Genomic DNA, 10,568 nt, shown 5'->3' with positions numbered 1-10,568 from the left:
GCCTCTCGACTTCCCCTGTCTAGGCTTGGGTAACCTGGTAGTATCCCAGCCCTCCTGCTTCCTTCGGGTGGCATGGCAGCTAGGCACCGGAAGAGTGTTGCAGCCGAACGATATCCTACTATACATATATATATATATATATATATATATATATACCCTCAGCCACTGGAACACTGTGGGTTCAATGAACAGACACATATGGCACGCACCCACGCTCAGAGTACACATAGGGGGGGTGTGATTTGTCAGGCTGTTACCACCTTATTCCCGCAAGTCCTGCAGGCAACCCAAGTAGGAGAGTGACATGCAGTGGGATTGTCCCGAAGGTGTCACTAAAACGGTTAATGAGCGGCTGTTCCAACATGAAATTTGTTTCTCCCGTGGATACACGGGACGAGCCAAGTAAGCTTCGGAAAGCAGGATCTAACGAGCAATGGGGCGAGGTTGTTTGAATATGCGCGGACCAAAGAGACGGTGAGATTTTAAATCAGAAAATAAACATCAAAACATGATCGAATCGTACCTGGTTCGGATGAACGGCCTGGTCACCAGGGGTTGGCTGGGTACTGTGGAAGAAGTGAAAAGTCAGATTCCTCAGAAGTTTGGCACCGAAATAGACGTTCCGTTAGAAACGACAGTGGTCATTCAAAATTGAGGCCATCGGTGAAATAAAAGGGTGAGACAATGTGTGTCGGGGTAAAACCTAAGCTGACCCAAATCTGTTCACAAGAATCAGGAGTGAGTTGAACTGGCAACCGAATCCAGCCAGAGGAGTCCCGGTGACCTAGAACGGAGCGTGGTTTCCAGAACGATTCCAGTGAAACTTCAAGTACAAATCGATGTTTCACAGTGCTCCTCAGTGATGACTGAAGGAAGCTTGTGAGCTCCGTTAATTTTCACGAATATCTTCCAGCCTGTCCGTAGCGTGATAAAAACCACGCTCATTAGCTCACATGACGATCCGTTGGTTTCTGTATAGTGCTGCGTGAAACCAACTGGTTAGTTTATGGCCCCAAGGACAAATTCAAACCAACAAAGAGCAACAGAATTTGAGTCTATCAGGTAACAGTCAGAATGAGGAAACCGATGAATACGTTCATGTAGATTCGTCGTCACAAAGATGCTTAAGAGGCTGTTATCTTATGTAGGCGTAATATACTATTCAGAAGGTTGCTGAAAACTACTTGAATAGCGTATCACGTCTCGACATTACGCGATATCTCGAATAGCGTACCAACTGAAACACGACGCGGCTTGGTGCATCACGTTCAGTTGCTTAAAAACATCATAAACGAGAGATTCAACTGGGTTCCAGGTGAGTCTCCCATCAAAACCAAATCGGTTTGCAATTGAATGTAGCTCACTAAAGCTGGTATCCTGTTTCAACAGCTGATCTTGGCAGAGTGCACAATGATCTAACATAACTACAGCATGGGGGGAACACGCACACGGATGAAACCAAAATGGTGATTTGATATCACTTGGGATGATAATCAATGCTGAACAACAATTGGAAGATCACGTGATACACACAAATTCTAATTTAACGAAGTTAAAAAGTCTCTAATGCCACACTGAAGCTGTTTGACAGCCTTCCCGTTGATCAGGGTTCCCCGTGTGATTTCAATGCGGAAAGCACCTTTCGCACTTCCTTCTAGTCCAAACGAATAGTCATTTTGACATTCGATATCAACCGATATTTGCGATATGACCTGCTCGACTATGATCACAACCGCGAAAACTTGCGTCGGTGAGAGTGAACGATTTTCTTACGAATCCAGAGAAAACAAGTCCACTTACTAAGAAGTATCTGAGGGTTCGGATACGTGGGTTGCATCACGCCAATCCGGATTGATGGGGGCCGTGTTTCCTGATAATGCTGGAAACAGGAAGGTAGTAGAACATTTGGACGGTGGGCTTCTCGGGGTGGACGAAACAGACGATAACAGAAATACCAGTGGAGAAAAACTTTCTAAAAACATGAGCTTCTGCGCTTGGTAAGCGCCTGTTACATCTCATACCAAACAAACACACGCTAAATCGATTATCCTTGAAAGAATTTGTCACCTGAATCAACTCACTAGCTCGGTTCCTCTGAACGCACTGACCCCCGAGCCATAGCACGTTTTTTCCCATCTCTGGGACACAAGAACTATGGGAATAAGGTTACATGAATCTGTCACGAACGCATCAGTTTGTCGATTCAGCAGAAACCCAACATCGTGACTGACCTCGACCGCAAGAACGCGCCATCAAGTTAGGCGTGTAGAACTGCTGGGTTAGCTTACAGTTGCCATAGTGTCAGACAGCAAATTTCAGCAGAAACCCAACGCGTGAATGAATGTCTGCACAAACAGTTCTATCAAAAACGGTGATCAGGCTGACAAGCCGTGGTATCACAGAAACTGTGAGGGTAGTAAAGATGCTCCCTCATGTCACTTTGCAACTTGTGAAAAGTTGATACCATATTAAAAGAACACTGTTGGAGAATGAGTCTAGAATTCTCAAAGGAGCAAAGATGGTATAGATATAGTGCATCGTGCTCACGTTTGATTCATGCAAGTAGGTCGTCGAAGCCAGTATACTAGATATGACCCCTCTGAAAAAGATTTTTGGAGTGAGAGGTTCGCTTATCACAGGACCGCAGGCGAGCCAATACTCCGAGAACAATAACTGATCCGTGTATGTTCAATAAGGACTGTAGAACTGTAGGCCGGTGAACCACTGATGTCATTAGAAACATCACGTCGAGTGACAGCTGTCGTTATCAATAGACCAAACGAATGAAGTAACTGAGTTGTTTCCCATTGCTTACGGTGACACAAAGTAGTGTAAATGAGGCTTCCTTACTCAGGCAGCAGGAGGGATGGAACAGAGCCTGAATATTGCTGCAACGGCAGTGAAGCATCCGTGGCAACACTCATGTTGCTGTCTTTGATGATGATGATGATGATTGCTTTCAAGATTAAATTACTCGTAACATTGATGATGTTGTTTGGTCACGTCTGCGTATTGAGGGAACTCATTTTCTGTCCAAAGCTATACCTAAAAGACAGCCCACATTAGGTAGATCAATATTGCAACTAGTTTTTTGGTGGTTGGAACAGTGATAAGCACAACGCCGGTTTCATTTCATTTTTATCCTACAATACCCACCAGCTTGCGTCTTCTTCCCGAAAGCTAGATGAACTATCTTACTTGAATTCATAGACTACACTTAGATACAAATATTCGCCAAAACCGTCGAATATATACTAGATGGACCGAGTTGTTTGCCAGTGATACGCTAGTTTGAATCCCACTGATGACGAAATAGCCAAACTGGCGAACGGCTCAGTGCCAATTCTGAAGTCAGATGCTATGCTGCATCGAATTCAGACGACCCTCCGTTACTTCGAACTTCTTGGGTTCGGCATTATTCAGGTGTTCGAACAGACCTGAGGGAAACCCGGGGGGCTGCGTCCACCTGATGAGCTTCAAAGAGGACGAAACGGTCATGGGCTGTAAAACAGCTTTCAGAAACGACAGCCCACGACCGGTTTCACCCTTCTTGGGGCTCATCAGGTAGGCATAGTCCCCGAGTTTCCGTCAACCTTATGATCTCGAATATCGTGCCAACTGAATCATGAGGCGGCCTGTGTGCAGCACATTCCGCTGGAGGACATCATAAACGAGATATTCAATTGAGTCTCCCGTAAAAATCAAATTGATTTGCAAATGAGTGTATTTCTCGAAAGCTTTCAGAAACCTTGCGAGTAGTCTGTTTCATCAAGAAGGATCAGACACCCTGTGGCACCATTGACAAGGATTGTGTAGGGAATGTGAGTATCGCATTCCGAATAAACCAAAACCGCCGGTAGACCCCAGTAGACAACAATCGCATTTATGCACCCGATATCGCCAAGTAGACGGCATCACTTGAAAACCGTTCTTGACTAAGACGTTCAATTTTGGTTCTACTGGGAACCGGAACAGCGTAAGGCAGCCATCTTTCAGTCAACTTTTTCCGTTCGAATCAGAGAAAACATGAATAGCCCAACATAAATCCCAATAATTTGGGTGCATAATGAATGATTTATCAAAGCTGCACCAGACAGAGGCACGACAGCTGCATGCGACCGATGTCCACATCCTTGTTAGACTGTTCAGCTAGAGTTTTTCAATCGCTATTAGCTGAGATTGCATCAGGTGAGTTTTGCCAGAGATATTTGCTTCCCGATTCGTGGAAGGTTTTCGAATACGCTCATTTTGCGTCCTACTTGAGAGCGTGAATTCATCAATGATCGGTCTACCTCCAGTCAAAAATCTATCTGAATCAAGACACAAACCTTTTCTTTTCTTTCAATTCCCTATAGTTGTATGACAAATATTTGCCGTTGGTGTATCGTTATCGACAATGTCGAGAACAGAAAATCCTATATACCTAGATACAAAACAAACCGCCCAGTGGGGTATCTAACGTCTTCAAGTTGTACAACGACGTTCGTACCTTTCTGTCAGAACAAATTAAGAAAAACACCCGGACGTCTCGAAACAGATCGGGCTTTTTATAACTGACAAATTTTACAACGACCGGTGAAAGTGCGTCGACTGGAAAGTTAGCACATGCTTCAATCTTCCTCATAACTGTGATAAGGTGAGCAAAGATTGAGGTCAAAGCAAGTTATCGATCGTGTGCAGTCACGTTGTTCAACTACGCAATAAAATGGCTTCTATCAGTAAATGGTATGGCTGGGTACCGGCACCGGAAATGAACAACCAAGTGGTTGTACGAGACTACCGGCAACGAAGCTCTCATGTGGGGAAGCGGGAAAACAGGTCGCTTACACCACCGGAGACGAAGTGCAGTCTGTAGAGGAAGTAACAGGAGTTCAGTGTCGGTATGTCACATTCAACTGAACTAGTTTGTGGCCAGTGGTTGGGTAAGTTATTTCATCTGTTCAAGGAAATTTTGAAGTATGTCGTGACACTGTGCGTGCACTGGTTTCTTCATTCACCTCATCAGCAGTCAAAAACTGATCTGGGGTGGCTACTCCATCGAACCAAGTGATGCTGTGCCGAGCCGTTAATTATACACTTAAACAAATGGCCAGAAACTGGACAAATTAGGGCCGATTAGTAATAAAAGCAGAGTATCCATATGGATTATTTTGATTGATCGCCTGCGGTAGGAGAAAATTATAACAGTTGCCTTCCTAACAACGCACACAACTAATTGCATAGCACCCAGAGGTCCCGTCTGAGATGAATAGCTCCCTAATTATAATAATAATCGTTCAGCTGTAGCACCCTTTCGGTGCCTAGCTGCCATGCCACACGAAGGAGGCACGAGGGCTAGGATACTGCCAGGTTCCCCAAGCCTAGACAGGGGAAGTCGGGAAGCAGAAGTCGAGTTCGAACCACGGACCTTCCGGTCAGTAAATTCGTGCTCTAACCACTTGGTCCATCTCGCCCCCTGAGAAACAAGTTACCCGAATCGAAGAAAATCAAACTGATAAGAAGATGCGAAATTGAACACAACAGTCTCAACTTACCAGCTTGCTCCAAAGCCTGTGGAAGAGAGAAAGTTGGAGAGTTTATTACAGTATGGTGAGGATAAACAATGCACAGCAAAGACACAAGGGAAACAGGCGTTAAATCACCCCGAACAAAGTATTCACAGATGGAGGGGGAGATAATGATTCGGGCTCAGACTCCTCCATTTCGAAAGGGACGACATAGGATGCCCGTTTCAATATTCATAGACGACGGGCCAGCAAAAGGATCAGGTGAAACAGAGGCAAGTAGAGCACTAAACATGTGTTTTGAAGTTTGAAATAGAAATAGGTCCGTTTTTCACATAGTCAACACGGAAAGTCTTAGGACATCCACTGGAAACCATGCACCCTATGAATCTGACCACTTTGCCTATCATGTGTTTATGGGTGGGTGGATGACATAGATAGTTAAGCCCAGGAATTAACTACCGACTAACAAAACTATCATTGGAATCAACTTTCGACGTCAAACACCAGCGACAATAAAGAGAATTTACTGTCCTGCCATCTCCAGTTCAAGTGTTCCCATGAGACGTCAGCTAGTAGCGGATGCCAAGAAAACCAGTCGTCTTCACACTACCTGTGGTCATACAAAGATTGACTTAGTCTACATGTCAGAAGCTACAATCTTCCTCGCCTGAACTAAAGCTGGAAGGGCTTTTTTGTCCACGTTCGTTTTACTGTCTAAGAACTACTGTTAAGAACTCTGGTGCGACTGTTTTTGACCACCTCAGTCATACATTGTTAACCTACCATCACCATTCACGACCGATGGCAAGATGATGGCATATGGCCAAAAAGATATATTTCGCCCGGATACTGCAGTGTCCAATCCAGGGATGATGAACAGATGAACGACAAACTCTTGTTTTGGACTGCTCTGAATAAGAGGTAGTCTAAGGGTAGGGGGTCCTTTGATCAGATGGGATAAAGGTAGATGGAGGACTTGGTGAGACATCATCTCTGTGTCCGTAAACCTGTGATTCAACTTGTTTAGCGTCTTGATGTGCCGTCTGTTGGGGCCTCAACTCCAACCTACGGCGTTCAGCTGTAGCACCCTTTCGGTGCCTAGCTGCCATGCCACACGAAGGAGGCACGAGGACTGGGATACTGCCAGGTTGTCCAAGCCTAGACAGGGCGGAGGTCGGGTTCGAACCACGGACCTTCCGGTCAGCAAATTCGCGCTCTAACCACTTGGTCCATCTCGATCCATCTCCATTCAATTAAGGTGCCAAAATATCTCTTAGTTTTCGATTCCTACAATGAGAAGATGTGTGCTACAAACCGGCAATTGTGCAGAGACTCTGTCTTATGGAAACCGACAGCTCCTACATGTGCGCCGGAAATTCATAAAACGCAAGTAAGCTCGACTTCTCAAGATCCACAGAACGACCTCCAACAAGTCACAAAAAACGGACATATGACGTACAAATGAAGCAATTTATTAGGACACTATCCAATAAAAATACTAGGGTGACAAGGTGGGTATGATACCATTTGAATAGTGTGTCTGTGAAAACTCACTTCGGCTAGTTCTTCCGGTGAAGGAGCTGAATTCGGGGCTAAAGTAGAAAAGGGATCGGTTAGACTGGATGTCAAATGGGGGGCGAATACGAGTGATTGGATCACAACTCACTTGGCGATAAATCGTGTGTGGGAAACATGAACGAACTAAGATGCAGCAAAACGGACAATTATGTCTATAGGTGATGGTCGCAACCTCAAATGAGAGTGAACAGGCCCGAATCTACCACAATGACCTTGACTAGTGCAGCCAATGGAACTGTATCACGCTGTGCGTAAGCCAATCACTTCCAACCTATGTCTGCTGCCACAGTCAGTGTTAACCGTCCGCCTATAACATAAGCAAGAACTAAAAGGTATGGCGACCTCAGGTTCACAATGAAAGAATGAACATACTAGCCTAATGAAGACAAAAAAGTGTGATACATCTTGGAAATGCTGGTATCAAATTACGCAGTCTAGCTATGTGCATTTGTTTCTCGTTTCTGCTAACTTACTGGACGCAGCAGCAGTAATTAAAACTAGATGACGAATTCGTTATGATGGAACGAATGACGCACGGAATACTGCCATACCGGAAATGTATTCAGCTGCCGCGGATGCGAAATAGGTTAACTAATCACTCAAACTGCTCACTCATCACCAGCAACCGACTAACTTGCCTTCTGAATCGGGCCGAAAGGCACGGTAGAACCATCGATCTAGTAGCGAGCCCACACTCAAGCCGTTCGACATAAGCTTTGAAGCCCATGTAGATTATCTACATAACCGCCCCCAAACGCCACCAACTAGATACCCACCAATCGGTTCCAACCTTTGCCACAAATTCAATAGCCATACAGTTCTCCCACACCACATGACTTTGGTCACCGTTTATAAACCTAATCACGGTAGTATTGTTGGGCTTCCCTATGCAGTGATGGTTTTAACGGCTGAGCGCATTACAATTCCTCGAAAATTCGCAATAATCCGATAACCAACCACGGTTTTTATGTCCTGTTGAGCAGCTGAGTTAGTCTGTTCAGTAACAGAGTGAGCGAGTTTCAAGCTTTAATTCGTTTTCGGCCACCCATTCCCAGTGCAGTTGCTATACAGTCATCGAACGCATGCAGGTCTAGATAATACCAGATCATCCAGGGGAAATCCTGAACCATGAGCACACGTAATAAACTCTGAGTCACCCCAGCCTCTGCATAGTATCCACATTCATCTAGGCTAACCTCAAAAGGGTGGGATTCTGACTCGACAGGAATGCGCCACTCAGGGATTTTTACGTTTTATTCGTAAAGAACCAAATCTACTTAGGCATGACGTAACCACATCACAGAACGTAGGCTGTGAGTTCCTGGAAAATACGAAGAGTATCAGCATGGATCAGCTCCTATCCTCTGGAAATCTTCTGCATGGACTCACCATGCCTCCCGAAAATTGCAAAACTGTTCATCAAAAGAATCATATGATTGGAAGACTTGATTTCATTTGCCAAAGTCAACAAGTAAGGAGCGCTTCCCGAATAGTTGGGATAAGACAGCTGTAAATAGGTATTCTGGACATGATTCTTTCAATACTGGAGAGAACAAATTAAGCCAAATCGGTTTAAGACAAGGGAAGAAACCACATAATTGTCACTCACTGGGCTTGGACGTCAAATCTTCCCCCTCATGTGAGAAACCATTCTGAGCACTGGAATTCCCAGTGGAATTGGCCTCCGGTCCGGTGCCATTCTGCATTGGAGAAGACTGATCGGAAGGTGGTTTAGGGACACTGCTGGTGCGCACTGGGGTAGCTGGTTTGAAACCAGACTTAGCTGGACTTCGAATCACAGCATTTGGAGAATCCGTCGGACAGTCCCCTTTCGAATCCACTTTCACGGGGGCTTTGGTTGGAGCTGTTGGGAATTCCTTGCCGAACGGGTCAGCCATTTCATTAGCTGCATCCCAATCAATGTTGTAAGCACCACCGCCTTTCAAAGGACGATCATCCATTGCTTCATTCTGCAAGAAAGACCGTAATTAGAAAAGGCAGAAAACAGGCAAGTCAACATAAATAAGAGTGGAAAGGTTGGGGCGATCTCCTTCATCCGAATATTGGCAAATAATTTAGACAAATAATGCGTGGGGGGGTACCTCCATCCTTAAACAGGGTAGATACTCGTCGGGATCAGCAGGACGGCGACACTACAGGAAGGAAATAAATTCGCGCATTTCCGAAACCAAGTCCACCATCCAAAGCTCTCCATTTGGAGTCGAGAATCCGACTGGGCAACTGCAGGCGAAATCGAATAACAATCTTCAGCTGTAATGCACTTTCGATACCAAGCCTCTAGGCTATCCGAAGGAAGTACGAGGGCTGAGATACTGCCAGGACAGGAGAGGTCAAGATGTCGGAGTTGGGTGCGAACCACGGGCCTTCCGGTGAGTAAGTCCACGCCCTAACTATTGCACCATTTCGATATTATTAAAAATAACAATAAGAGATAATCGTTCAGCCTGGGTGCCATGCCAACCGAAGGATGCACGAGGGCTAGAACACTGCCAGGTTGCCCAAGCCTAGACAGGGAAAGTCGAGATGCAGACGCTGGGTTTGAACCACAAACCATCCGGTCACTAAATGCAATCCCAAACCACTGAACCACCCCGATTGTCTGACCATGTGCTGGTGTTCGCACCTAGGGTGTTTGTATTAAAATAAACCTAGGTCCGCCTCCCGTTCTATTTTTCACCTCTCTATTATGGTGCCTTGTTCAGATGAGTTAAGGCACTAATGGTCTCCTCTGGTGTTGCCTTCAATGATGATGATCACAGCATAAACGTTATCTATTCCACTTATCCACCAGCTAAAAAAATCGTCCAGCTGTAGAACCCTTTTGGTGCCTCACTACCATGCTACCAGAAGGAAGCACGAGGAGTGGGATGCTGTCGGGTGCCAAAGCCTACACAGGGGAAGTCGATAGGCAGAGGTCGGGTTCGAACCACAGAAGTTCCGGTCAATGAATTCGCACTCCAACCGCTGAGCCATCTCGCCTCCGGCAGCTGGTATTCATTGGGAGCCGACAGTTGACTTAGAGCCCTGGACGGTGAAAGTGGAACCCCTTATGTCTTCGGAAGTGTACGACTGCATATGTTCTCCAAAGCACCACCGAGCTTCTGGTTCATATGACCTCCCACTCGCACTGTCCAGAGATAAGGCTGAAGTCCCCAGTCAGCGCGTGTCTGATCTGTTTGCTTGAATTTTGGGTAAGGAAGCTGCGGCAGACAATTGAGGAGAGTTGGTGACAGTGCCCATTTCCAAAAACGGGCTCGTAGTGATTGTGGTAGCCACAGGGAGATCAGCTTGACTCAGGTCGTAACGAAATTGCCGGTGTCACTTGTGGTCCTTCACTTTATGGTGGTTTGTGAAACACTGACTCGAGGAGTTGGTGAGCCCATTTCCAAAAACGGGCTCGTAGTGATTGTGGTAGCCACAGGGAGATCAGCTTGACTCAGGTCGTAACGAAATTGCCTGCCG

The 10,568-nt window shown here is 45.8% G+C and overlaps 2 protein-coding genes across 2 annotated transcripts in view; one reads left to right on the top strand and one right to left on the bottom strand.

Moving 5' to 3' along the window:
• The window catches only part of T265_06343 (hypothetical protein), a gene marked incomplete at both ends in the record, with an annotated part of 118,735 nt that overhangs the window by 11,578 nt on the left and 96,589 nt on the right, over positions 1-10,568 (bottom strand). The window contains 4 exons of the mRNA XM_009171576.1: positions 524-566; positions 1,801-2,005; positions 6,291-6,514; positions 8,691-9,055. Of these exons, the coding sequence (XP_009169840.1) occupies positions 524-566; positions 1,801-2,005; positions 6,291-6,514; positions 8,691-9,055 (837 nt within the window). The remainder of the gene's footprint in view (positions 1-523; positions 567-1,800; positions 2,006-6,290; positions 6,515-8,690; positions 9,056-10,568) is intronic.
• Positions 363-5,593, top strand: T265_06342 (hypothetical protein; the record flags this gene model as incomplete). Its single annotated transcript, XM_009171575.1, has 4 exons — positions 363-402; positions 1,193-1,315; positions 5,281-5,413; positions 5,461-5,593. 4 exons carry the CDS (start codon positions 363-365, stop codon positions 5,591-5,593), a joined length of 429 nt encoding a protein of 142 aa, XP_009169839.1.

Source organism: Opisthorchis viverrini (genome assembly GCF_000715545.1).
Source record: "Opisthorchis viverrini unplaced genomic scaffold opera_v5_125, whole genome shotgun sequence".
In the NCBI taxonomy this organism is placed as follows: domain Eukaryota; kingdom Metazoa; phylum Platyhelminthes; class Trematoda; order Opisthorchiida; family Opisthorchiidae; genus Opisthorchis; species Opisthorchis viverrini.
Note: the sequence above shows the minus strand (reverse complement) of the source record. Positions and strands in the feature narration are given on the sequence as shown.